Raw genomic sequence first — 23,834 nt, 5'->3', positions numbered from 1 at the left:
CAAGCAGAGCAGGCAGCAAAATGGTTTTCTTCCCTCTTTACCCAAGTAGCAGAGTTGGTTCTGTGACAGTTTTAGATCCTGACGTTGAGAACTGTGGTCACGTATGTGTCCTTTACGCACTGTGACCCTGTGTCTCCCACTACAGAGAGATTTCCCAAGTGCTTCTGTTTCAGTTACGGGATTTGGGCCTTTTGTGTCTTTACAAGGGTTTCGGTTGGTGATTCACAAGGGTAAGATGACCTCTGGTGGCCAAACCAGGGAACTAACCTTGCTTCCTCAATGATAGGCTAGTATTAGTCCAGGTGGATGGGAGTCCCACCAGGCCCTTACCACCAGCTGCTCTACAGAGGCCCGCTGTTAACATCTGTCCCTTGCTCCTCTGGATTCAAGGTCTGTGCTCTTCCTGAGAGGATAATATGAGCAGCATCAGCCCTGCTCGGCTGAATCTCGGAAACTGCTACCCAAACAGAGTTAAACAGAATCGTCAAAAGTCTTGGGGGTAAGGGTGTGGAGTCTGTGGATGTAGCTCAATTGGTAGAGTGCTTGCCTCTTGCCTTGCACGCACGAAGTTCCAGGTTTGAAACTCAGCACCACATAAGCCTGGCTTGGTGTTGTATGCTTGTAATTCCAGTACTCAAGGAATGGGGTCCTGGTGGCATGCCCCTTTAATCCCAGCACTGGGGCAGCAGAGATAGGCACCTCTCTGTGAGTTTCAGGCCAGCCTCATCTACATAAAAAGAGTTCCAGGGGCTGGAGAGATGGCTCAGAGGTTAAGAGCACTGGCTGCTCTTCCAGAGGTCCTGAGTTCAATTCCCAGCAACCACATGGTGGCTCACAACCATCTGTACTGAGATCTGGCGCCCTCCTCTGGCGTGCGGGCATACATTGAGGCAGAATGTTGTATACATAATAAATAAAATCTTAAAAAAAAAAAAAAGAGTTCCAGACAGTCAGGGCTACATAAAGACCCTGTCTGAAAGAGAGGAAGAAAGAATAAAAAAAAAAAGAAAGAAAGAAGCGGAGACAGGAAGCTCAGGAGTTCTAGGTTGTTCTCAACTCTGGGATACATAAGAGACTGTCTCAAAACAAAACAAACAAACAAACAAAAAACCCCACAAAGTTTCCAGCTGCGCTGTGGGGGCCTATGCCTCTGAGTCTTAGTCTGGTGTGCATGCCTATAACCCCAGCTCTGTGGATACTGAGGCTGGAGAAGCATGCATTTGAGGCCAGCACCTGCAAGTCACTAGCTGTGATTTAGCACTATAAAGCTAAATCAAGAGCAAATACATTGACAATATGAGTACTTTCATATTCAGGTACTGAGCAGACTCTAGAGTAATTAAAACAGCATGCATCACCCCATGGACCGTGTAACTTATTCCAGTGTTTGTATGCATTCCCTCTCTTCCTCCATCTCCCAGGTAGATTGTAAGCTCCCTGGCCGGGGAGCAAGGATTTGGTTGGTTGGTTCATTGATGTATTCATTGGCATCTAGAACAGTGCCTGGTACAGAGGAAGCACTCAATAAAGACTCACTGAATGACCAGTCGGACCTTGTGACGTCCTTGGCCATCTACAGATGAGCAGTAACTCTAATGGAAGACGGGAGGTAAAGGAAAGCAGGGAAGGTACTGGCGGTTAACTGAGATGGGGGGCCCTGAAAGGTGCCCAGGGAGGTTTGCCCACAGACATACTTTTTTGTTTGTTTGTTTTGGGTTTTTTTTTGTTTTTTTTAATGACTTTTTCTTTTTTTAAAAAATATTTATTTATTTATTTATTTATTTATTTATTTATGCAATATTCTGTCTGTGTGTGTCTGCAGACCAGAAGAGGGCAGCAGACCTCATTACAGATGGCTGTGAGCCACCATGTGATTGCCAGGAATTGAACTCATGACCTTTGGAAGAGCAGGCAATGCTCTTAACCGCTGAGCCATCTCTCCAGCCCCTGTTTTCTTGTTTTTTGAAACCGGCTTCTCACTGTAGCTTTGGAGCCTGTCCTGGTACTCTCTCTGTAGCCCAAGCTGGCCCCTAACTCACAGAGATCTGTTTGCCTCTGCCTTCTGAGTGCTGGGATTGGATTAAAGGTGTGCACCACCACTGTCCGCCTGGCGAGAACTGTAGGGAAATCAGGCTGGGAGACTCTAAAAAAGAGAGCGAGCTGTAGGAAGGGCTGCAGTACGGGGAAGTGTGGTCAGGTCCCTGGAAGAAGTAAACAGAAGCAGGTTGTCTCTAGCCTGGAACCTATGGTGTCAGATCCAGAACTGTTCCTACACATTTCACCACCGTGAGAACAGAGGCAAGACTAGATAAAAGAGGTACTGTAGCCGGTGGTGGTGGCACACACCTTTAATCTCAGCACTCAGGATGCAGATGCTGGGGGATCTCTGCCAGTTTGAGGCCAGCCTGGTCTACAGAGAGTTCCAGGACAAGACAGGGTAACACATAGAAACCCTGTCTTGAGAAACAAAACAAAATAAAAAGGTATTATAGGCAGAGGGAATGAACAACACTGGATAAGTAACAGGCTGTGGAAATTGAAGAAAGCCCAGGTGGCTGCCATTAGTGTCCCCACCCCCCACCCCAGTCCAATCAGCACGCCCATGCTCTCTGGGCCTGCCCCATTTAACATCAAGGGGCATTCCAAGGAGAAAGAAGAGAAAAATTTCCCAGAAAATAAGAACAATCGTCAGGTATGTTGGTACAGGCTTGTAATCTTAGCTACTCAGGAGATTGAGGCAGGGGGATCTTTTGTTCAAGGCCAGCCCGGGCAAGTGAGTGAGACCCTGTCTCAAAATAAACAGGGGGTTAAAGATATTTTTTTTCCAAGCATGTGTAGTGTAAAGACTTGAGTTCAACCTCCAGTATGGAAAAAAGAATGAGTTAAAGGTAGAAACAAAGTATCCCTGCTCCCTCCCCCACAAAATAAACTGTTATTTCCATGACAGAAGTGTCGACAGACACCTGAGGCTCCAAACTACTCTGGGGCCTGTGGTAGGAGAATTTAGAATTCAAGGCCAGCCTGGACAAAAAAGAAAAGATCCAAATCCGGCATTGGGAGGCAGGCCTTTAATCCCAGCATTCAAGAGGCAGAAGCGGGCAATCTCTGAGTTTGAGGCCAGTCTGGTCTACAGAGTGAGTACCAGGACAGCTAGGCTACACAGAAAAACCCTGTCTTGAAAAACAAACAAGAAAAAAGGAAGGAAGGAAGGAAGGAAGGAAGGAAGGAAGGAAGGAAGGAAGGAAGGAAGGAAGGACCCTGTCTCTCAATAAATATACAAGCAAATAAATATTTTGTACACCAGGATTTCAATATAATGTTTATTTATTTATTTTTTTAGATTTATTTATTATGTATACAACATGCCAGAAGAGGGCACCAGATCTCATTCTAGATGGCTGTGAGCCACCATGTGGTTGCTGGGAATTGAACTCAGGACCTCTGGAAGAGCAGTCAGTGCTCTTAACCTCTGAGCCATCTCTCCAGCCCCAATATAATGTTTATATATAATGCCTCTAATTTTTCTTTTCTTCTTTCTTCTTTCTCTCTTTCTTTCTTTCTTTCTTTCTTTCTTTCTTTCTTTCTTTCTTTCTTTCTTATTTCTTCTTTTTTGAGACAAGATCCCAGATCTCTCTGCTTAGCCCTGGCTATCCTGGTACTCACTATGTGACCAGGCTGGCCTCTAGCTCACAGAGATCTGCCTGCCTCTGTTTCTGGAGTGCTGGGATTAAAGCTAAGCACCACTGCACACCTGGCTTGCTTTTTTGAGACAGGCTCTCGCATGTCCCAGACTGTCTTTGAGCTCTCAATATTCCTGTCTCAGTTTCTGAAATGTTAAGATCACGTATGCGCTCCACTGTGCTTTTATTTTGTCAAGAAAGGGTTTTTCTTTACAGTTGTCCTGGAACTCACGCCGTAGAGCAGGATGACCTTGAACTCACAAAGCTCCTCTCGCCGCCTCGTCTCCACCACTGCCCCGCCCTGCTTTTCTAGGGTGCCTCATCTTATTTAGTTAGTATAATGATTGGCCCATTTCACAGAGGAAATGGAGAACCTGAGGTCTGAAGGTCACACAACCAGGAAGTGGCTCAGTTTCCCAAACTCTCACTCTACTTCCAGACTTAGGAAAACTGCCACCCCCTCCCTCAATCACGCAACCAATGACATTCCCAGCTGCTTTCCCTCCAGCCACCTTCCTGGCCCATAATACCTCTTATCTCTATTATATCTCATTGTGTAACAGTTTTCTCTGAGACTGAAACAGTCCACCTTGGGGGGGGGGGGACTCCTTAAGCAGGAAAGTCAACAGCACAAAAGAGTTTCAGGAAGTCCCTAAAACTGATCAGGTTCACGAGGCCCCTCACAGTAAGCAATAAAAAGCTGAGAGGGACTAAGGGGAGCCAAGTTCTAAAGACCCTCAGATCAGGCTAGCTGCCTGAAAGAAACAGAAATCAGCTGAAGAGGTTTAGACCTACTAAGTCATCACTTGAAGGGATGCTCTCCAAGCTGCTGAGCCGCCTGCAGGCTGTGCAGTGGGCTCCAGGTCCCCAGCTTTGGGAGCTGTCACCCAGGCTGGGGTGGGCTTTGGTGATGCAGCTGTCTTTGAGTCACATCTGCTCCTCTAAGTAACCTCTCACCCATATTCCTATAAGTAACCCCAATAAAACTCAGAGGTTCACCAAGTTGGACTTTGGTGGCATCCACACTTTGTTCTGTCCGGGGCTCCTTATCTGGGGTGAGTAGATGTGTGTTTGCGTCTCCCTGGGAAGTTCTGTCGTGCTTCCATCCTCGGTCTCCTTACCTCCTCTTTCCTCCCTCCTCTCACGAACCACCTAGCTGTCCCACCTGCAATGATTATCTCTGCATTGCTCTTCCCAGATCTTTCTCCCCACCCTGGACCATTTCCCAGCTCCCCTGAAGCTTTATGCTTGCTTTGGACCCGTGCACTACACACTGTGTGGCTGAATGAGGGCTGAGACCTGGACCCAACACATCCTTGCCACAGTAGCTGGTCTTTGTCAGTGGCACACAGAATGGCCTAGACTTCCTGCAGTTGGCTGTGATGCTCTCCCCAAGGCTGAGATACATTCATTTCTGTGACAGTAAGTACTCTTACATCCCCTAACTCAGCAGGAGGGGATAATTCCTCAGTTCTTAAGTTCCTCCAGCTCCGTCTCCTCTAGCGGATGGATGGCCGGGAGAGTTGGGATGCAGGTAGCAGTCTTGAGAAACAGTTCAGGAGACTCAGGACGGAGGTGAGCATCCCAAAGGATGGCGGAGCTGCTTCCGTTTTGGCCCCGCACTGTCTCCCAGAAAAGGCCTGCAAGGGTTGCGAACCGGAGTTCCGTGAGGACTGGGAGAGGAGAGAGAGGTAAACCTCACTTGGGCTTTTCTTCTTTTTCAGCAGGCCCTGGAGACAGACCAGAAGCTAAGACAGTTGTCCCACGGTGCTTTCCAGAACTCTTCAAGAACTGGAAAGAAAAGTTTCTCCTGCTGGGTTTTGAGAAAACCAAAGGCTTCCAGGACTTTGGAATCAAACAGACCTGGCTAGCAATGTCAGCTGTCACTTCTTAGCAATGTGACATTGACCAGTTAACCGCTGTGAGCCTCTGTTTCCAGCCCTGTGAAATGGGGCTCATAGTATCTACTTATTGGGTGTTTGAGGGCCAATGCAATTTGAGAGGCACTTTAGAATCTCATAAACGGGAGCTCCTTCAAGCATCAGGCTCTTCGGTAGGGTTTTGGGCTTGCTGGCGGGACTCTTCTGAAAGCCAGCAAGGAGACCAGGTGCATCGTCCAGATGAGCCCTGCTACTCAACAGAACTAGAGGCAGGGAAACGAGCGATAGGCAGGCTGGGCACGTTTCCATGGTGCTGGGTCAAGCAGGCAGCCTTGGGGCAGCGACTGGCCCATTGCCCTCTGGGGGCACTCTCTCCCCATGAGGCTGATGTCCAATCCTATGGACTAATATGGAGGTGGAGAAGTGCATGAAAGGCAGAGGAGGGAGAAGAGAAGGAAGAGTCAACGGTGGAGAAAGGGCCGGGGAGAAGGCTGGAGGGGAAGTAAGGGCCAGGCAGGCACAGGGTGGGGCTGGGAGAGGGGCCCGTGGCCCTGAGGGCAGCGCCAGCCCTGGAGGGAAAGCTCCGACCCAGGGAGGGAGGAGGGACCGGGAGGGAGACCAGCAGCGCTGACACAGCCTCGATGTGTGGAACGGGCTGGGGTTTGGCCCACAGGTCAGGCGTCTGGCAGTATTATGGGATGGAGAGGCCTTAGGAGACAGGGAGAGTATTATGGGCTGGAACAGCCTTAGGAGACTGGGGAATATTATGGGCTGGTGAGGCCCGGCTCCAACTGGAGGCGGGAGGAAGGGGTGCGGGGCGGGAAGGGGGGGTGGTGGTGGAAGGGAGTATTATGGGCTGGAGGCCTCCTGCGACCAGAGGCAAGAGTATTATGGGCTGGCAAGGCCTTCGGTGGCCAGAGGGGGGAGCAGCGGGGGATGGCACCGGCTGCATGTGACTGAGGGGGGGCCAAGTTGGGGGGTGATGAGTGGGGGTGGGGGAGCTTATTATGGGATAGCTCTTTGTACCTACTGCGGGGACTGCTTCTCCAGAAGATATTATGGGATGTCGTGTGTGGGAGGGGGAGGGGGCTGGGGGATTATTATGGGATGGTGGTGCAGAATTGGGAGGGCCTGAGGAGCTCTTCTCCAACCCCCCCCTGCCAGTTCACCCCTTACTCTCTCACCGGTGGTTCTAAGGTCAGCCTCCCTCCAAGAGCCCAATGGGAACACCTGAAATTCATCTCTCTACACTCTTCACCCACACACACCAACAGCCACTCCCCCCCTCCATACTGGGCACCTCAGCCCATCCTAGGCATCTCCCCTGTCTAGCAGCCACCTCCGGACTGTGGAGGGGAAAATGTAACTCCTGGATAATGGGGAGAAAGCCTCATAGCAAGGTTATGGTGGCCAGTGGTTCCCACCTGCATGTCACCTTTGACCCCCAAATTCTCATGCCACTCTCCTCCCTTTCCTCCCTCGGGTCCACGAAGTGGGGGCCCTTGGGTCTCCCCTCCCCCGCCCCTCCATTTCCTCTCCACCTCCCTCCACAGCCGTAACCAGTAAAACAGGCGGCCGGCTATTATGGGATGGCTGCTCCCAGCAGCTCTGCAGGGAGGGGGCGGTCACCGCGGAATGTCTCTTGTGGGTGGCTATTATGGGATGGCCGCCTCTCTTCGGGGAGGGGTGGGGGCTAGGGAGGGGAAGTATTATGGGATGGACCTAGCACAGCTGGGTGGGGCTGTCCTGGGTAGGTAAAGCTCAGGGGAGGGCAGGGAGGGGGAAGGAAAGGAAGGAAGAGGGAGGGAAGAAGCTGGGGAGGGTGGGGTGAGCCCTGGAGCCAGACCTGAGGCCTGGCAGGAGTAACTGGATAGAGAGGTTTCTTTGGTGACAGCTGTTGGAAGAGGCCCCAAGGGCAGGCTCCATCGAGCCAAAGCCTAGGACACCTGGGTCCTCTTCACATCTTGGGGGTTGCGGAGTACAGGGTTTGCAGGGTAGCGCTGGAAGAGCTCCCTGCTACTTGGCTCAAGCACTCCCTTCCACCTGTGCCACCTATAGCCTGGGGACTATGTCTTATGAAGGGGGTTGAACACAGACGTGTGGACGCCGAAAATGTAGAGGCTGGGTGGGCTCCTGAAGGACAAATGTCCCTCCACAAGCCCCGTACGGGCTGCATCCTGTCTAGCTGTCTAGTCTTCCCAAATTCTCATTCTGCCAGGGCAGAACACTAGCCCCTGGGATCTCTGGGCAGAGGTGTGAGGAGAGGACTGTGTGCTAAACGCTCCAGGATACCCTCCTCAGGGTGTTATTCTGGGTTCTTGTATACCATAGGGTGGAAACAATTCTAGATAACTGGCTAGAGAGGCTGCCCCCTTGGGTGCATTCATTAGGAGATTATACCATCCTTAGTCTCTGTGGGCCAATCATGTTAGTGGCTTATTTATAATTGATCAAGGAGGTGAGGATGGGGCAGAGCAGGGAGGGGAGGCACAGAAGCAGGAGGACCACAGCAGCAGCACAAAAACATACCCTACACCTCTCTGGCATTCAAAAGACAGGAAGTGGAGGTGGAGATTTGGCTCAGCAGTTAAACCACTCTTGCTGGTGACCCGGGTTCGGTTCCCAGCACCCTCAAGGTGGCTCAGCTGCCCATAACTCCAGTTCCAGGGGCTATGACACTCTCTTCTGTTCTCTTCACACACTGGGCATGCACATGGTGCACATACGTACATACATGTGCACAAACACTCATGCACATAAAATAAAAATCTAAAAAGAAAGATTCAACTAAAAGATAGAGAGGGATTTGCATCTTCTTGTGATGGTGTCAGGGAGAGGTGGGGAGTGAGAGAAGCAAAGGGGTAAGTGGGTAGAATCTGCAGGGGCAGCATGGGTGTGGCTGATGAATGATATCAATAGCTAAGGCATAGGCAAGAGTCTGTGACTACCTACTTGTAAACCCTCCCTGGTTTATATTCCCCCGTATGTGGTGATGTGGCGTACATAGGAGAGGTAGGATCTGAGGAAGTTGGAGATATTTATCACACAACTGAATTTGAGGCCCAGAGACATGGTAGATGGAAGAAAACAGGATTAGAAGAGGACCTAATAGGTATCCAGCAGCACTATGTAGGAAGGAACAGCTTTCCTGAAAGGAGGGATACATACATTACAGTGTCTTAAAAGAGCCATATCCTAGCTGAGCAGTGTTAGCGCACACCTTTAGCACTCAGGAGTGCAGAGGCAGCGGATTTCTTTCTTTCTTTCTTTCTTTCTTTTTTTTGGTTTTTTGAGACAGGGTTTCTCTGTGGCTTTGGAGCCTGTCCTGGAACTAGCTCTGTAGACCAGGCTGGTCTCGAACTCACAGAGATCCGCCTGCCTCTGCCTCCCGAGGCAGCGGATTTCTTGAGCTCTGAGTTCGAGGCCAGCCTGGTCTACAGAGCCAGTTCCAGGGCAGCTAGAGCTACACAGAGAAACCCTGCCTCAAAAAACAAAAATGAAACCCCAAAGCCAGGGACTGGAGAGATGGTTCAGAGGTTAAGAGCGCTGACTGCTCTTCCAAAGGTTCTGAGTTAAATTCCCAGTGATCACGTGGTGGCTCACAACCATCTGTAATGAGATCTGGTCCCCTCTTCTGGCATATACATGCAGGCAGAACACTGCATGCATAATAAATAAATAAATAAATAAATAAATAAATAAATAAATAAATAAATAAATGGAAGCGTGAATGAGAGAGACTATGGAAGCCTGTGGGGTGCAGGGAACGGGCCAGTGCACCACGGTAAACACAGTCTTGAGGTGAGAAAATACTTAAATGGATTTTAAGTATTTCCAACAGGATCTGATGGAAAGAAGGTAGCACTGGTAGTCTGGGAGCAAGGAGATGCCTTTGTCAGAGTAGAGCCTTCCCCGCTTCTCCAGCACTCACTAACCCAGTCCTTTGAATTTCACGGAGAGTGTTATGTGTTGGGGCCCCTTTTCTAGGGAGTGAGATGAGCCACACAAGGAGAGATAGCACGAGGGCCTGCCAGCTCACTTCGGATCAGGAAGGCCTCTTCCTGTGCGAAGTTCCGGTTCCTGTTCAACCTGTCCAGCTTCCACAGATCTTTGGTCTTCCTGAAACAGGCAGATCAGAGCTGAGGAAGACACCTTCGCTCCGGCTATAGGGAAAGCTCGGCTAGGCAGCGGAGCTGGGATTTTGGTTTTTCTCTGACAGCCATAGTTTCTGGAACCCAGGAAGAGGGAAAAGTGGTTGTCCTGGAACTCAGAGACTAACTCGCTTCTGCTTTCCAAGTGCTGGTGTTAGAAACACCCTCTACCACGCCATGTCTGTCTGTCTGTCTCTTCTCTGTGTGTGTGTATGTATGTATTTAATTCTGTGTGTGAAGTGGAGAATCGGGTCCGAACAAAATGAGGATGGAAGCAATTGGTGGTATTATGAGGCTTCAGGATATACAATTGGGGAGTGACTGAAAAAAAATGTAGGACACTGAACATCAACAGAATTTAGTATTCAAAAATCAAGGTAGGGGCTGGAGAGATGGTTCAGGGGTTAAGAGCACTGGCTGCTCTTCCAGAGGTCTTGGGTTCCATTCCCAGCATCCACATGGTGGTTTACAACCTCCCGTAACTCCAGTTCCAAAGGATCTGGTGCCCTCCTGTGGCCTCCATGGGTGCAAGGCACTAACATGATAAGAGGGGCATATGTGCAGATAAAAATACTCCCACACATATTTAAAAAAGAAAGCTTTGTGTAGTGGTCCCTACTTATAATCCCTGTAATCCTAGGATTTGGGAAACAGAGCAGGAGGGTGATTCGAGACTATAAAGAGAGAACCTATCTCAAAAGAAAAATAAGAGGCAGTTGGGTATGGGTCAAACACCTTTCGTCCCAGCACTCAGGAGCAGAGGCAGGCAGATCTCTGAGTTCAAAACCAACCTGGTCTACAGAGTGAGTTCCAGGACAGCCTAGACTACACAGAGAAACCCTGTCTTGGAAAACAAACAAAATGGTTTAATGGGTTTGAAAGATGGCTCAGTGGTTAAGAGCACATGATATTCTTGCAGAGGACCCAGGTTCAATTTCCAGCACCCACCTCAGGCAACTTATAACTGTCTGTGACTCCAGCTCTAGGGGATCTGATAATCCCCCTTCAACCTCTGCCTCATACAGACACACACACACACACACACACACACACACCCTAATAACTAAAAACAAAACCAAAATAACTCCAAGCAAACAAGTAGATGAATGAGGGTAGCATGTGTGCCACACAGTGATGTGCTTCAGGAAATATGATAACATTATGGCATTTCAGCATTGGGAGCATGGATGAATGCCACTTACCAATCAAAATCCTTTAGCAAGTGGGACCAGCCTGGCCTCTCCTCTTTCCTCCTTGCATGTCCTAGGCAAGCCTTTCCCAGCAAGCGACAGCTCCAGTTCTAGCTGATACCTTTGCTGCTGTTTTGAGACAGTCGCCAATTTAGCTCAGAATGGCTGCAAACTCAGGATCTTCTTGCCTCTGCCTCAAGAGTGCACGGTTCGAAGGCATGCATCATCAGGCTCAGCAGATTGTTTTGACAAACCTCTTGTAAATCCTCTAGATTAGTGGTTCTCAACCTGTGGGTAGTGACCCCTTTGGGGAGTCTGAATGACCCTTTCACAGGGGTCGCCTAAGATCATTGGAAAACACAGGTATTTACAGTATGACTCATAACTGTAGTAAAATTACAGTTATGAAGTAGCAACGAAATTAATTTTATGGTTGGGGGTCACCACAGCATGAGGAACTGTATTAAAGTAGAAGGTTGGGAACCAGTGCCCTGGGGCCATCTCCCTAGACCTATATGGGGATGTGATCTCTCTCCTGGGGGCAGTTAGGATTTGTTCAATTCTCTATGACAGGACATTGGGAAATGCTGATCAGCAGTGATTCTTTGGCCAAATATTTTTATATTGTATCATGGTCTCTTTGGTAGTTTAATGCTTCTTTTTTATTTAATTGGTGTGAGGGTGTCAGGTACCCTGGAACTGGAATACAGACAGTTGTGAGCTGCTGTGTGGGTGCTGGGAATTGAACCCGAGCTCTCTGAAAGAGCAGCCAGTGCTCTTAACCCCTGAGCCATCTCTCCAGCCCCTAATGCTTCTTTTAAAATTATTTATTTATTGGTGCCTTGTTAGCGCAGTTGGTTAGAGCATGGGTGTTGATAATATTTTTTGATACTTGTTTTTACTGAAGCCCAGGCTGGCCTTGAGCTCATATGTAGGAGAGTGTGGCCTTAAACTCTTGATCATCTTGCCTTCTGCGTGCTGGGATTACAGGCATGTGACACCATCCCCAGCCGTTTGTTTCTTGCAGGAAGGCACCTGTGTCTTTGTCTTTCTCAGTCATGCCAGCTCTGTGCCTTGCTAGGTACTCTGTCCAAGGTATGTTTGAATGGATGACCATGAGGGATGGGAGTCGAGAGAGAGCAAGGTACTATGGAGCATCCTCAGTTCACGTGGGTATGATGGCATATCTATCCATAGAGGCTGCCTGGGCTTGAGAGAGGCCGTGGAAACTGCTGGAATGTTGAGAAATAGTTTTTGGATGGGGGTTTATAATTAGTATGAGATATTCTGGGTCAGTTAAAGTTCATGCAAGTTTTTCATCTAGTCAGCATATTCTTTATTTGATTTTACACAAAATTTCAGAGCTGGAGGTAAGCATCTAGAATATACCTGGATTTTGATTGGCTTGGATGGGGCTCTAGATTGGCTCTGTGTTCCTGAGAGTCTGGAAATGGTGAGCTAGGGAACCCCAGGTCCTGATGGTTGGGAGCCTTCTGGCCAGAATACTCCTTTTGCCCAGAAAGGGAATAAGGTGTGTACTAATAGGGGCGGGGACAGGGCAGTTAGAAGTTTGCCACACCCTCTCTGCTCTTGGGTGTTGGAAGAGACTGACAACTTCTAGAGATGGGGGAGGTTGTGAATATTATGGGATGTCTGGCCAGAAGACCTGCGTGAGACGGTGGAGTACAGCAGAAGTATTATGGGATGTGGCACTGGGTTGTGTTGGGAGTATTATGGTATCATGGGCTTCTTGCAATTATGGGATGTCCGAGTAGATGGAGTAAATGATGGGACAGTTCCCCACTGTTGGGGGGAGGAGATTTAGATGTCCATTTGTGGGGTGACTGACAGTAGAGCTGCTGGTCATTAGTATCTCTTTGATAGGGAGGAGTATGATTTATGGGCCATGGAGCTAGGAAGAGACCAGAAAGGCTGGGGTATGAGCATCTAGAATCTAGACCCTGGTGTGCAGACTGAGGGCAGCTCTAGGGGATTGGCTATTATAGGGTATCAGTATAGAAAGTGGGAGACATTATTACGGGATGTGTGTGGGAGGAGGCCGAGTGTCCGTTGTTGTAGTGTGGGGTGGGTGAGTTTCTGACAATCATGGGATATCAAACTGGGGGTGGATGAAGGGTGGTTATTATGGGATGTTAGTGGGGGATGGGGTTGAGTATTATGGGATATGAGGCTGAAGTTCTGGGAGGGGTGCTTATTATGGGATGGCCAAGGGGAGGGAGGGGTAACGAGTTATTATGGGATGTTAGCAGTAGGGCCAAGAGTGAAGAAGTTGGCAAAGAGTGGTTATTATGGGATATCTGAGGTGGGGAGCAGGTTTAGTTTGTAAAAGGTCTGCAATATATGTCAGTAGCCCCCGGGCATATATATGCATGGAGTGTTGGGGGCGGGGTGTGTGTATGTGGGGTGTCCGTGTGTATTATGGGATGGCCAGGAGGTGGGCGGTTGCCCGGGTGACGCGCGCGCGCGCTCGACGGGGGCGTGGCCAATGGTTGCCTGAGCGACGAGGGGGCGGGGGTTGCCCGGGAGACCTAGGGAGGAGGGTGGCGGTAGTGGAGGGGGGGTTGGAGTTGGTTGAGGTTATTATGGGCTGTCCGGGGGGGCGGGGCCTGTGCGGTGGGATTTCCCGGCCGGTGTTTCGGGCCCTTTAAGAGGCGACGCCGGAGCCGGAGCCATTTTCCCCCCTTCGGCCGCTGTGAGGAGGAGCCGGAGCGGGAGTGACACCGGCGAGACCCAGCGCGACCTGAGGCGTCTCTAGGGTGAGGAGAGCGCGAGGCTCTGGGAGAGACGTCTCTCACAGCCCGACCTCATCCAGGGGGTCGTTCCTTCACCTGTCCCTTCCTCAGGCGTCCCGGGGCCCGCTGGCCGTCCCCCGGCCAGGGAGCCGACCCTGTTCCTTCTCTCCTGAGGCGTCCGGGTTGCCCTCAGGCGTCGCCCTACCCTGAGGGAGTCGTGCTCCCCGCGCCCCTCTCCCGGGCTCGGCCTCTCACAATGCCGGGCGCCCGCCCCTCGCCCTTTTCTCACTAGCCCCCCGGGACACGTGGCCCGGCCCCCTTCTCGGTGGGAGCTCGCTTTCCGCCGGCGTCCCGACTCCTGGGGACCCCGGAGCGCCCGAGCCTCCACGCCCCCTGGTCCCCGCTGTTCCGGAAGAGAACCTGAGTTGTCCCAGAGGACAGCCTTTGGAGAGCTGCCCTGTCTGGGGACTGGCCCCTCCCCGGGCTCAGAGAGGCGCCCCCCCACTCCCAAGTGACCTTGTGTCCCCGAGCGCCGGCCGCCTCCCCTGACCCCCGCTGCGCCTCGCCTCTCGGACCCCCTCCCCAGTCACTCCTGGCTTAGTCTTGCCCAGCTTGTCCCCCTCCCCGCCATGCACCAGCCTGACCTCGGGGGCATCGCTCCCTCTTCTTGGGGGCTTCTGCTGGGGAGCTTGCTCACAGGCTGTCCCCGAAGAGTGTGGAACTAAGTTCAGCCTGAGTGATTCGGGTGCTCGGCTAGGGTGGCAGGGCCAGGGGGGCGGAAAGAGCGGGTGGGGGAGGGGGACTGCGCGTCACTCACTGTTCTCCCCCCTCCCCCGCACAGTGACTCGGGCCAGTGTAGAGGGCCCCAGGCCGCAGGCAGGAGCAGCTGGGCCAATTCCCTGGCCGGGGAGCGGAAGGGGATGGCGTCGGGCCTGGGCTCCCCGTCCCCCTGCTCAGCGGGCAGTGAGGAGGAGGATATGGATGCACTTCTGAACAACAGCCTGCCCCCACCCCATCCAGGTAACATCTTCCCAGAGGGCCCAGGGCAGGAAGGAGGTGTTTGATCTTTCTAGAGACTTTAGTCTGAGTGCGTTGCTTGTCTCCTGTGTGCAGAGCCCAGGGTGGAGGGCATCCGAAGGGAGTGGTTCTCTTCTGCGGAGCTCGTGTGTGTGTGTGGGGGGGGGGTTGGGGGGGTGGAAGCCATGTGCCTCTTGGGCACCACGGACCCAGATATAAGCTGGCTGTACTCAAGGCCGTCTGGAATACTCCGCAGTTCCCAGTTGAGGGAGCTCTCTGGGTTAGCAGGCAGTACCTGGTGCAGGTTCTTAGGAATGCAGGTGGCCGGGACTCTTGGAGACTCTGCTGGTGACATGGGGTGCGTTAAGATTTCTGTTGTAAGAGCCCTGCCAGGCGCCTGTGATCCCGCGGTTGTTCTCGAGAAAAGAAAGTGGGGAGTGTTGGTTGTTCTCTGTCCGATTATTTTTAGCTTGTAATCAGTTACCGGTTTTTTGCGCTGTTTCAAGAGTGTGAAGTTTGAATCTCGCTCCTTATCGGATCTAGAGAACTTTGAGCTAGGCAGATTATTGGAATTTTTTAAGTGGGGAAAGGATGGGGAGGGTTAAAGGGAGAATGCAGTAGACTAGTGAGGAGAGGCAGAGAGAAGGGACTCCTTTTCCCTGGTGTGGACATAAGCCTGGCCTCTTCCCCAGAGGCTTCGGCCACTCTGAGGTAGTTTGGGGTCTGGCTTTGTGGTGTGAGGTGTTTGTGTGGGTGTGTTAGGGTTTGCACTATCAGTGTTTTGGGGTGGCTCCCTGGACTGGCCAAACCCGTATAGTTATAACTAGCCTGCCTGAGTGCCTGTCCTCAAGTGATGGTTGATGTCATGCTTTTAAGTGGATGTCTTCCACTTGTCTACTTATTCAGAGCCCCTTAGTTAAGATACCTATTGTTTTATTTGACTCTCTGTTCACTTCAAAAATTAAAATTTAAATTAAAAAAAAAAAGCAAGCCTCTCTCCACTAGTACCATTTCTTTATACACACAGCTGCATCATTCTCGAGTCTGGTGGTCCTGGTTTTTTGTTGTTGTTGTTTCTGATTTTCTCAGTGTAGTAGTCCTGACATCTGCTCTGTAGACCAGGCTGGTCTCGAACTCTCAGAGATCCACCTGCCCCTGCCTCCCAAGTGCTGGGATTAAAGACATTCACCACCACAGTCTGGCCTGTTTTTGTTTTTTTATGACATGGTTTCTACTTGTGCCTTTTCCTTAGATCCAACTGGAATTTGAGGTTTCCAGAAGAAAAGCTTTTCAAATTTGCCTTTTCCTTTTTTTTTTTTTTTCTTTCAAGACAGGGTCTCACTATGTGTAGCTCTGGCTGTCCTGGAATTAACTTTGTAGGTTGGGCTGGCCTCAAACTCAAAGAGATCAACCTGTCTCTGCCTCACGAGTACTGAGATTAAAGGTGTTTGCCACCACTGCCCAGCAAATTTGACATTTTCTAACTTGGAATTCTTCACTTCAGTATGAGACCATTTAAGAGAGCTGTTTTTTTGTTTGTTTGTTTTTTAATCTTTCGAGACAGGGTTTCTCTGTAGCTTTGGAGCCTGTCCTGGAACTAGCTCTGTCCTCGAACTCACAGACACCGCCTGCCTCTGCCTGCCGAGTGCTGGGATTAAAGGCCTGCGCCACCACTCTCAGCAAGAGCTGATAGTCTTCATATCTTTGGCCACTGGGATAAGAGACTTAGATTTTCATCACATCGCTGAGGCATAAGGCTGCACATTTCTGCGTCTTTCTGGGATGGTGGCGGGGAGGAGGAGGCCTGTTCTTTGTGAGGGCGAGATGAGAGAGCTGTCCCACTGGTGTTGGTCCCCAAATTAGTCCTCTGCTATCCCGAGTCTAGTGTGAGCGCTGCAGGCTCTCAGTGTGAACTCTGCCCCAATGTGTAGCATGACCCAGTTTTTCCACTTGACACACCCAATCTGCCCCTTTCCCAAATCTCCCTCAATCTCACACAGCGTGTTGCTTATCATTTCGGCGTGTGATTTGCCTGAGGAGTTTGAGGGTTGTGTATGGATGGAAAGGTATCTGCTCAGCTTCCATGAATTTGTCCTTGTCTCCCTTCTCTATAGGCAAAGATGAAGAAGGGAAATGTGGCTGATGAGGGTAGTGTGAGGGTCTTAGGGGAGGAGCCTCCAAGACAATGATTGAGAGTGAGAGGGACCTTCTAAGCGGTCTGGACCCTGGGATGAGTGCACACCAGAGGCTTGTGCTGCCTTACTCCAGAAGGGAAGAGCCAGGATCATTTTAGGGCTACTTCTGGGGCTCATGAGCTAAGAGTATGTGTGGGATTAAAGGGAACTTTTTTTTTTTTTGCCGCTATTCTCTTGGTCCTACTACTTTTTTGGGGTCTGAACATGATTTCCATATATTGGATAGGATTTTTGTTGGGGATCTGAACTTTGAGACTGGTTGTAGGCTTCATTCCTCAGGCTAAAGCTTTTAGGTACCTTCAAGGGAAAAAGGTTATATAGCTTGATAGCCTCCACTGAGTCCTTCTTATTTCTTAGTTGTAATGTCTTAAAAAAACCACAGAGAAACCCTGTCTCGCAAAAAACAAAACAAAACAAAACAAAAAACCAAAAAAAAACCCCCAAAAAGATTGAGTACAGTCCTTCAAATAGTATCCTTCTTCATGCTGTCTTGGTTTGCTTGCCTGGAGCTTTAGGGTGAACACTTACAAACGGTGCCGTGCTTGAGTAGGTAGTAGAGATCATTGGCTTTGGACCTAGGGCCAGGTAATAATTTGAGAAGTTTTCTTTGAGGGTACTCTTTGCTCTGTGTACTTCTGTCGGCTCCACCCCCTCCCCGCCACTTCCTGTCTGTCCTATGTTGGCACTAGGTGCCCTGGGCTGGCTTCTGCGGTCAGGAGCCATTTTCCTTCTCTTCAGTGGGTGAGGCACTCCCTTCTCTCTCCTCTCTTTCCTACTCCCCCCTTCTTGGGCGGGGGTGGCTTGGGAAGAGAGCGAAAAGAGGGAGGAGGGAACTGGTAGCTGGTGTACATGTCTGGTACAAAGAATGCTACCTCCTAGCCATTTCCCTCTGTGCCCCTTTCTACCTATTCTTGCCCAGGAGCCCCTGTGTTACCCAGGCTTTGTGTGTGCTTCTAGCCAGGGAAGGAGGTGGAGCCAGATGGGAGGGGGGTTGGGAAGGGGAGATGGTGACAGCTGGGCTGATTCCGGGGCCCCTAGGGAGAAGAGTCGCCTGACCCAGGAGAAAGCTGGAAAGAAACAGTAGAACTAGAGATGGAGAAAGGAAACTGGGAATGGGTATGAAGTTGAACTGGAAACTGAATCTGGACTGGGGAGATTCTGGTGGTTCTGAGCAGTGATAATCTCAAAGGGGTTTGGTAAGGGTGTAATTTCTCAGACCCTGAACCTGGTATTTGATCTGGGGTGATGTGGTGAGAACTGAGTTTGTGTTCAGTGCCTCTGGTTAGTCTTCCCTTGCCTCTGTTGTATGGGCCGTTTGGCCACTTTGTGGGAGACCTGGATCCAATTCTATAGGCAGTTCTGTGGTGAGGAGAGGAGGTAGGGGCCTGGACAGCTGCCGAGGTGGGCCTGCTCTAGCCTGGCAGGTTTGTTTCAGGGCTAGCCAGCTCTCCCTGTCTGTCTCTGTGCTGGCTGTCAGCTCCTTTCTGTTCTCTTTAGGAGAGTCTGGGATGAGAAATGGGCAGAGACAGTCTAACCCTCTGAATTAGATCCTTAACCTTCTGCCATTGCTCTTTTCCCCGTCTGCCCCACTTTGCCAAATGCATGTAGAAAATGAAGAAGACCCAGAAGAAGATTTGTCAGAAGCGGAGACTCCAAAGCTTAAGAAGAAGAAAAAGCCTAAGAAACCTCGAGACCCTAAAATCCCTAAGAGCAAGCGCCAAAAGAAGGAGGTAAGTGGGTGACTGAGTGTTCTGGGGAGTGAGAGGAAGGAAGAAGGAGGTACTCCGAGAGCCATTGTGGGCCTGAGGGTGTTTCTCCTTCTGGAGCTGTGGGTCAGGTTCTGGAATGAGCTGCAGGACTATCCTGAGGTCAGCATGTGTGTAGCATGTGTGTCTGTCTCCCTCTCCCCCTTCCTTGCTCCAGCGTTTACTCTTATGCCGGCAGCTGGGGGACAGCTCTGGGGAAGGGCCAGAGTTTGTGGAGGAGGAGGAGGAGGTGGCTCTGCGATCAGACAGTGAGGGCAGCGACTACACTCCTGGCAAGAAGAAGAAGAAGAAGCTCGGACCTAAGAAAGAAAAGAAGAGCAAGTCCAAGCGGAAGGAGGAGGAAGAAGAAGAGGATGATGACGATGACTCAAAGGTGCCAAGACTGCTGTCCTGTCCTCTTTCCTGCTAGTGCCTGTCCCTTGTTCCCAGATCCTGCCCTCAGAACACAATCTCTCCATATAGTTGTGATTATTTCATCCTAGCCCTCTTTTACCCTGCTCTTGCAAGCCATAGTTTCAACTCACATTCTCTTAGCAAGTGTGGACAGTAGTAGGAGGCAGGTCCTTGACTGTGTTCTCTCTGCAGGAGCCGAAATCATCTGCCCAGCTTTTGGAAGACTGGGGCATGGAAGACATTGACCATGTTTTCTCAGAGGAAGATTACCGTACCCTCACCAACTATAAGGCCTTCAGCCAGTTTGTCCGGTAAGTCAGGAGGATCTTAGGGAATGGAAAGGGAGAAGATTCCTTTTAGAATTTCTTTTTGTCTCCTTTTCTCTTTTATTTTTATACATGGCCATCTTTCTTACTCTTGTCCATCTTATTCTTGTTCATTTCTTTACCAGACCCCTAATTGCTGCTAAAAATCCCAAGATTGCTGTCTCCAAGATGATGATGGTCTTGGGTGCAAAGTGGAGGGAGTTCAGTACCAACAACCCCTTCAAAGGCAGCTCTGGAGCTTCAGTGGCTGCTGCAGCTGCAGCAGCTGTGGCTGTGGTGGAAAGCATGGTGACTGCTACTGAAGTTGCACCTCCCCCTCCGCCTGTGGAGGTGCCTATTCGCAAGGCCAAGACCAAGGAGGGCAAAGGTGAAAAGGAATTTAATGAAGAGTTCAGGGTGGGCTTGGGAAACAAAAGACAGCATAGGAATGCTGTATTGCCCCTAAGGTAGGCGGCAAGAGGCAGGAGTAAGCCTCAGATTTAGAAGATAAGGTAGAGTAGAGCAAGCTTAGGTGAAGACTTTGTTCTCCCATCACTTGCCTTACGATGCACATTTTTGGCTGTATCTTGACTGTAGGTCCTAACGCTCGGAGGAAGCCCAAAGGCAGCCCTCGAGTGCCTGATGCCAAGAAGCCTAAACCCAAGAAGGTAGCTCCTCTGAAAATCAAGTTGGGAGGTTTCGGCTCCAAGCGTAAGAGATCCTCGGTGAGCACCTGATCCATCCCACTGGGGAAGGAGGGAGTTGTGTGGTGGAAAGGATGTTACTTTCTGTCTGGTACGTAAGAATGGGGGGTTTACTGCCTTAGACAGGTGTGACTAGGCTCCTTCTGTACAGTTCTTGCTGGGGTTCTTTCCATTCTTTCCTGGGCTTGGACTTTTAACTTTATTCTTTTCTCATTTTTTTCAGAGTGAGGATGATGATTTAGATGTGGAATCTGACTTCGATGATGCCAGCATCAATAGCTACTCTGTTTCGGATGGTTCTACCAGCCGCAGTAGTCGGAGCCGCAAGAAACTCCGGACCACTAAAAAGAAAAAGAAAGGTGTGTTTCTTTTCTGTACTTATGTGTGATGGGACAAGGTGGGAATGAATGGCCATGGAAGAATCTCCCTTAGGAGATCAGGGTTGGGGGGAGGTGGTTTTGTTCTAATAATTGGGCTTTCCCTCTTCCTTGCCCAGGCGAGGAGGAGGTGACTGCTGTGGATGGTTATGAGACAGACCACCAGGACTATTGCGAGGTGTGCCAGCAAGGCGGTGAGATCATCCTGTGTGATACCTGCCCCCGAGCCTACCATATGGTGTGCCTGGACCCAGACATGGAGAAGGCCCCCGAGGGCAAGTGGAGCTGCCCACATTGTGTGAGTACCTGGCTGCTGTGGCCCCTGGGTACCCCTAAGGAAAAGGGTGGGGTGATAAGCTTCTTTAAGCCTAAGTAGAAATAGAAATGGCAGTGTCCTTGGCTTTGGGAAACATCTAAAGGAACAATGGAGTAGGTTCTGGCTTGGGGAGGGGGTGGGGGTGGTAATAATCTGATCTCTGGTTTTTTATTGTAGGAGAAGGAGGGCATCCAGTGGGAAGCTAAAGAGGACAATTCTGAGGGTGAGGAGATTCTTGAGGAAGTTGGAGGAGACCCAGAAGAGGAAGATGACCACCATATGGAGTTCTGTCGAGTCTGCAAAGATGGCGGGGAGCTGCTATGCTGTGACACCTGCCCTTCTTCCTACCATATCCACTGCCTGAACCCCCCACTGCCAGAGATCCCAAATGGCGAATGGCTCTGTCCCCGTTGTACTGTAAGTGACTTCAGTGAAGGTGGGATGTGGGAGCAGTATCATATATCTCACAAGGGTTTGCTCTCTGTAAGCATGGTGAGACTGAGGTTGGGGAGAGGTTATTGGAGACCTGCTACACATTTTCTTTTTTTTTTTTAAATATTTATCTCTTTATTATGTATACAATATTCTGTTTGCATGTATGCCGGCAGGCTGGAAGAGGGCACCAGACCTCACCTCACTACAGATGGTTGTGAGCCACCATGTGGTTGCTGGGAATTGAACTCAGGACCTCTGGAAGAACAGGCAATGCTCTTAACCGCTGAGCCATCTCTCCAGCCCCTGCTACACATTTTCTAGCTGAGGCAGGAATTTCTTTTCTCAGTTAGTCTTGGGACCCCATTTCCTGTGAAATTAACTGAAGAGAAGAGATAGTGTCTTGGTTGATAGTCCTCTGAAGCAGGATGAAGTACTGTTCTAGTTTGTTTAGAGTAATCATTCCTGTTTTTTTGTTTTGTTTTGGTGGTATTTTGAAGTGATGTAGTCCAAGCTGGCCTTGAACTCACTATGTGTAGCTCAAGCTGGCCTTGGATTCGTGGTGTCTCCTGAGTGCTGGATGATAGGTATGAACCCTACACAGGATCCTGTCTTTAAAAACTTTAATTTTGGGAGCTGGAGAGAATGATAAAGAGCACTGATACTCTTGCAGGACCCTGTTTTGTTTATTGTTGTTTTGAGAAGGGGTTTTTATATGTCTTGCCTGTCCTGGAACTTAACTATGGAGACTTGGCTGGCCTTGAACTCAGATCTGCCTGCCACTGCCCCTTGCCTGCCTGCTGCACTGAAGTTTCTTCCCCTTCCCACCCCTCAGTCCTTTGTTCCTCTTTAATAGGATTGTGTCTACTGTTGTGTCCTCTGTACATACAGGATTTTATGTACCTCTAAGTTTAGGATTCAAAGATTAGAGAAAACTTACTTGTCTTTCTTTCTTTCTTTTTTTTTGGTTTTTCGAGACAGGGTTTCTCTGTAGCTTTGGAGCCTGTCCTGGAACTAGCTCTGGTAGACCAGGCTGGCCTTCAACTCACAGAGATCCGCCTGCCTCTGCCTCCTGAGTGCTGGGATTAAAGGTGTGCACCACCACCGCCCGGCGAAAACTTGTTTTTCTAAGACTGACTTAATTTGACTATATGATTGCCATTTTTACCCATTTTCCTGTAAATGACATAACTTTATTCTTTATAGCTAAAAGAATGGCATTGTATAAATGATGCTACATTTTCTTCATTCTTCTGTTGATGAGAGCCTAGTTTGGCCCCATAACTTGGCTCTGGTACACAAGTGCTGCATTAAACTTTTATTTTTGAGACAAGGACCTCATTACGTATCCCAAGCTGGCCTTGAACTCATACTGTCCTACCTCATCTTCCTGAGTATCAGGAGTAAAGCTCAGATTACTATGCCCAGCTTCATTTCAGTCCTAATGTCTTACCTCAATTCTTGATGACATAGACTTTTCGAGAGCCCATTTACTGCATTTAGGTTGCTTAAGATGGGGAATTGCTTGACTCTAGTTCTGTGACTTTTCTCTGCCCAGCTATTCTGGGTTATTGTTTAAAGTATGGTTTCTTGGCCTTTTTGTTTGTTTGTTTGTTTGGTTTTGGGTTTTTTTGTTTTTGTTTTTTTGAGACAGGGTTTCTCTTTGTAACAGCTCTGGCTATCCTGGAACTCATTCTGTAGACCAGGCTGGCCTCGAATTTAAAAATTGGCCTGCCTCTTCCCCTCAAGTGCTCCGGTTAAAGGCATAAGCTGCCACCACCAGGCCCTTGGCTTTTTATTATTTATTTGTTTGTTTGTTTGTTTATTTTTAAGGCTCTGTGATATCCAGAAAGGGAGAGAAAATTCTAGAGTTTTTTACCTAGGGAGGGTCATGGGTTTAGAGTTTATTTGACATGAGGTCTTAATGACTTAATGACAAGATTAAAGTTGTGGGATTGACTGTTAATTTGTTTTTAATTATTTAGAAAGTTTTTTCTGTTAGGGTCCCACTTTATAGCCGTGGCTGACCTGAAGCCCACTGTAAAACAGATAGACTGATCTTCAATGAACAGAGATCTACCTACCTCTGCCTTCCCAGTGCTGGTATAAAGGACTTAGGTCACCAGACTCCCTATAGTTTTTAATTTTTATTTTCTGGGTGTAATGGTACAATCTTTTAATTCTAGCAGAGACAGTCAGAACTCTGAGTTTAAGGTCAGTCTGGTCTATATATTGAATTTGAGGCCAGCTAGGGCTCTACAGTTAAGAATTATCTGAAAAGAAAAAAAAAGTCAGTGTGTGTGTGTGTGTGTGTGTGTGTGTAGGGATCCAGGCCTCTGCCTGTCAGGAGAGCTGCAGTGTTCTACTCTATTATTCCACTTATTCCTTTGAAAAGAATCTTGATAAGCCTAGCTGGCAGCCACCAAGCTCCTGGGATCCTTCCTGTTTCTGCTCCCCTGGTACTGGAGTGCATGACTATGTATGGCTGTCAATGTGGGTGCTGGTGACTTGTTTATGATGGGCGTTTCGCTGTGTGTGTGTGTGTGTGTGTGTGTGTATGCCATGTGACAGAAGAGGGCGTCAGATCCCCTGGAACTGAAGTGATTGTTAGCCACACGTGAATGCTGGGAATCAAATCTGGTTCCTCTGGAAGACCAGCAAGTTTAATCTCTCCA

At 49.5% G+C, this 23,834-nt stretch overlaps 1 protein-coding gene across 10 annotated transcripts in view; it reads left to right on the top strand.

The window, feature by feature from the left end:
• Positions 1-13,353: 13,353 nt before the first annotated feature.
• Chd4 (chromodomain helicase DNA binding protein 4) overlaps positions 13,354-23,834 on the top strand; it is a 36,788-nt gene continuing 26,307 nt past the window's right edge. For 3 of the 10 annotated variants that reach the window (XM_075982743.1, XM_075982742.1, XM_075982740.1), the window contains exons 1-10: positions 13,533-13,678; positions 14,496-14,674; positions 18,475-18,596; positions 18,790-19,005; positions 19,218-19,336; positions 19,477-19,718; positions 19,928-20,055; positions 20,258-20,393; positions 20,531-20,709; positions 20,905-21,144. In XM_075982743.1, the coding sequence (XP_075838858.1) occupies positions 14,575-14,674; positions 18,475-18,596; positions 18,790-19,005; positions 19,218-19,336; positions 19,477-19,718; positions 19,928-20,055; positions 20,258-20,393; positions 20,531-20,709; positions 20,905-21,144 (1,482 nt within the window). In that variant the 5' untranslated portion in view covers positions 13,533-13,678; positions 14,496-14,574. Of the gene's footprint in view, positions 13,679-14,167; positions 14,400-14,495; positions 14,675-18,474; positions 18,597-18,789; positions 19,006-19,217; positions 19,337-19,476; positions 19,719-19,927; positions 20,056-20,257; positions 20,394-20,530; positions 20,710-20,904; positions 21,145-23,834 lie in introns of those variants that run through there. The other 7 variants (XM_075982744.1, XM_075982746.1, XM_075982750.1 and 4 more) reach the window with 7 other exon arrangements.

Source organism: Microtus pennsylvanicus, chromosome 8 (genome assembly GCF_037038515.1).
Source record: "Microtus pennsylvanicus isolate mMicPen1 chromosome 8, mMicPen1.hap1, whole genome shotgun sequence".
Taxonomy (NCBI): Eukaryota; Metazoa; Chordata; class Mammalia; order Rodentia; family Cricetidae; genus Microtus; species Microtus pennsylvanicus.
The sequence above is the reverse complement of the archived record's forward strand: the minus strand, read 5'-3'. Positions and strand labels throughout refer to the sequence as shown.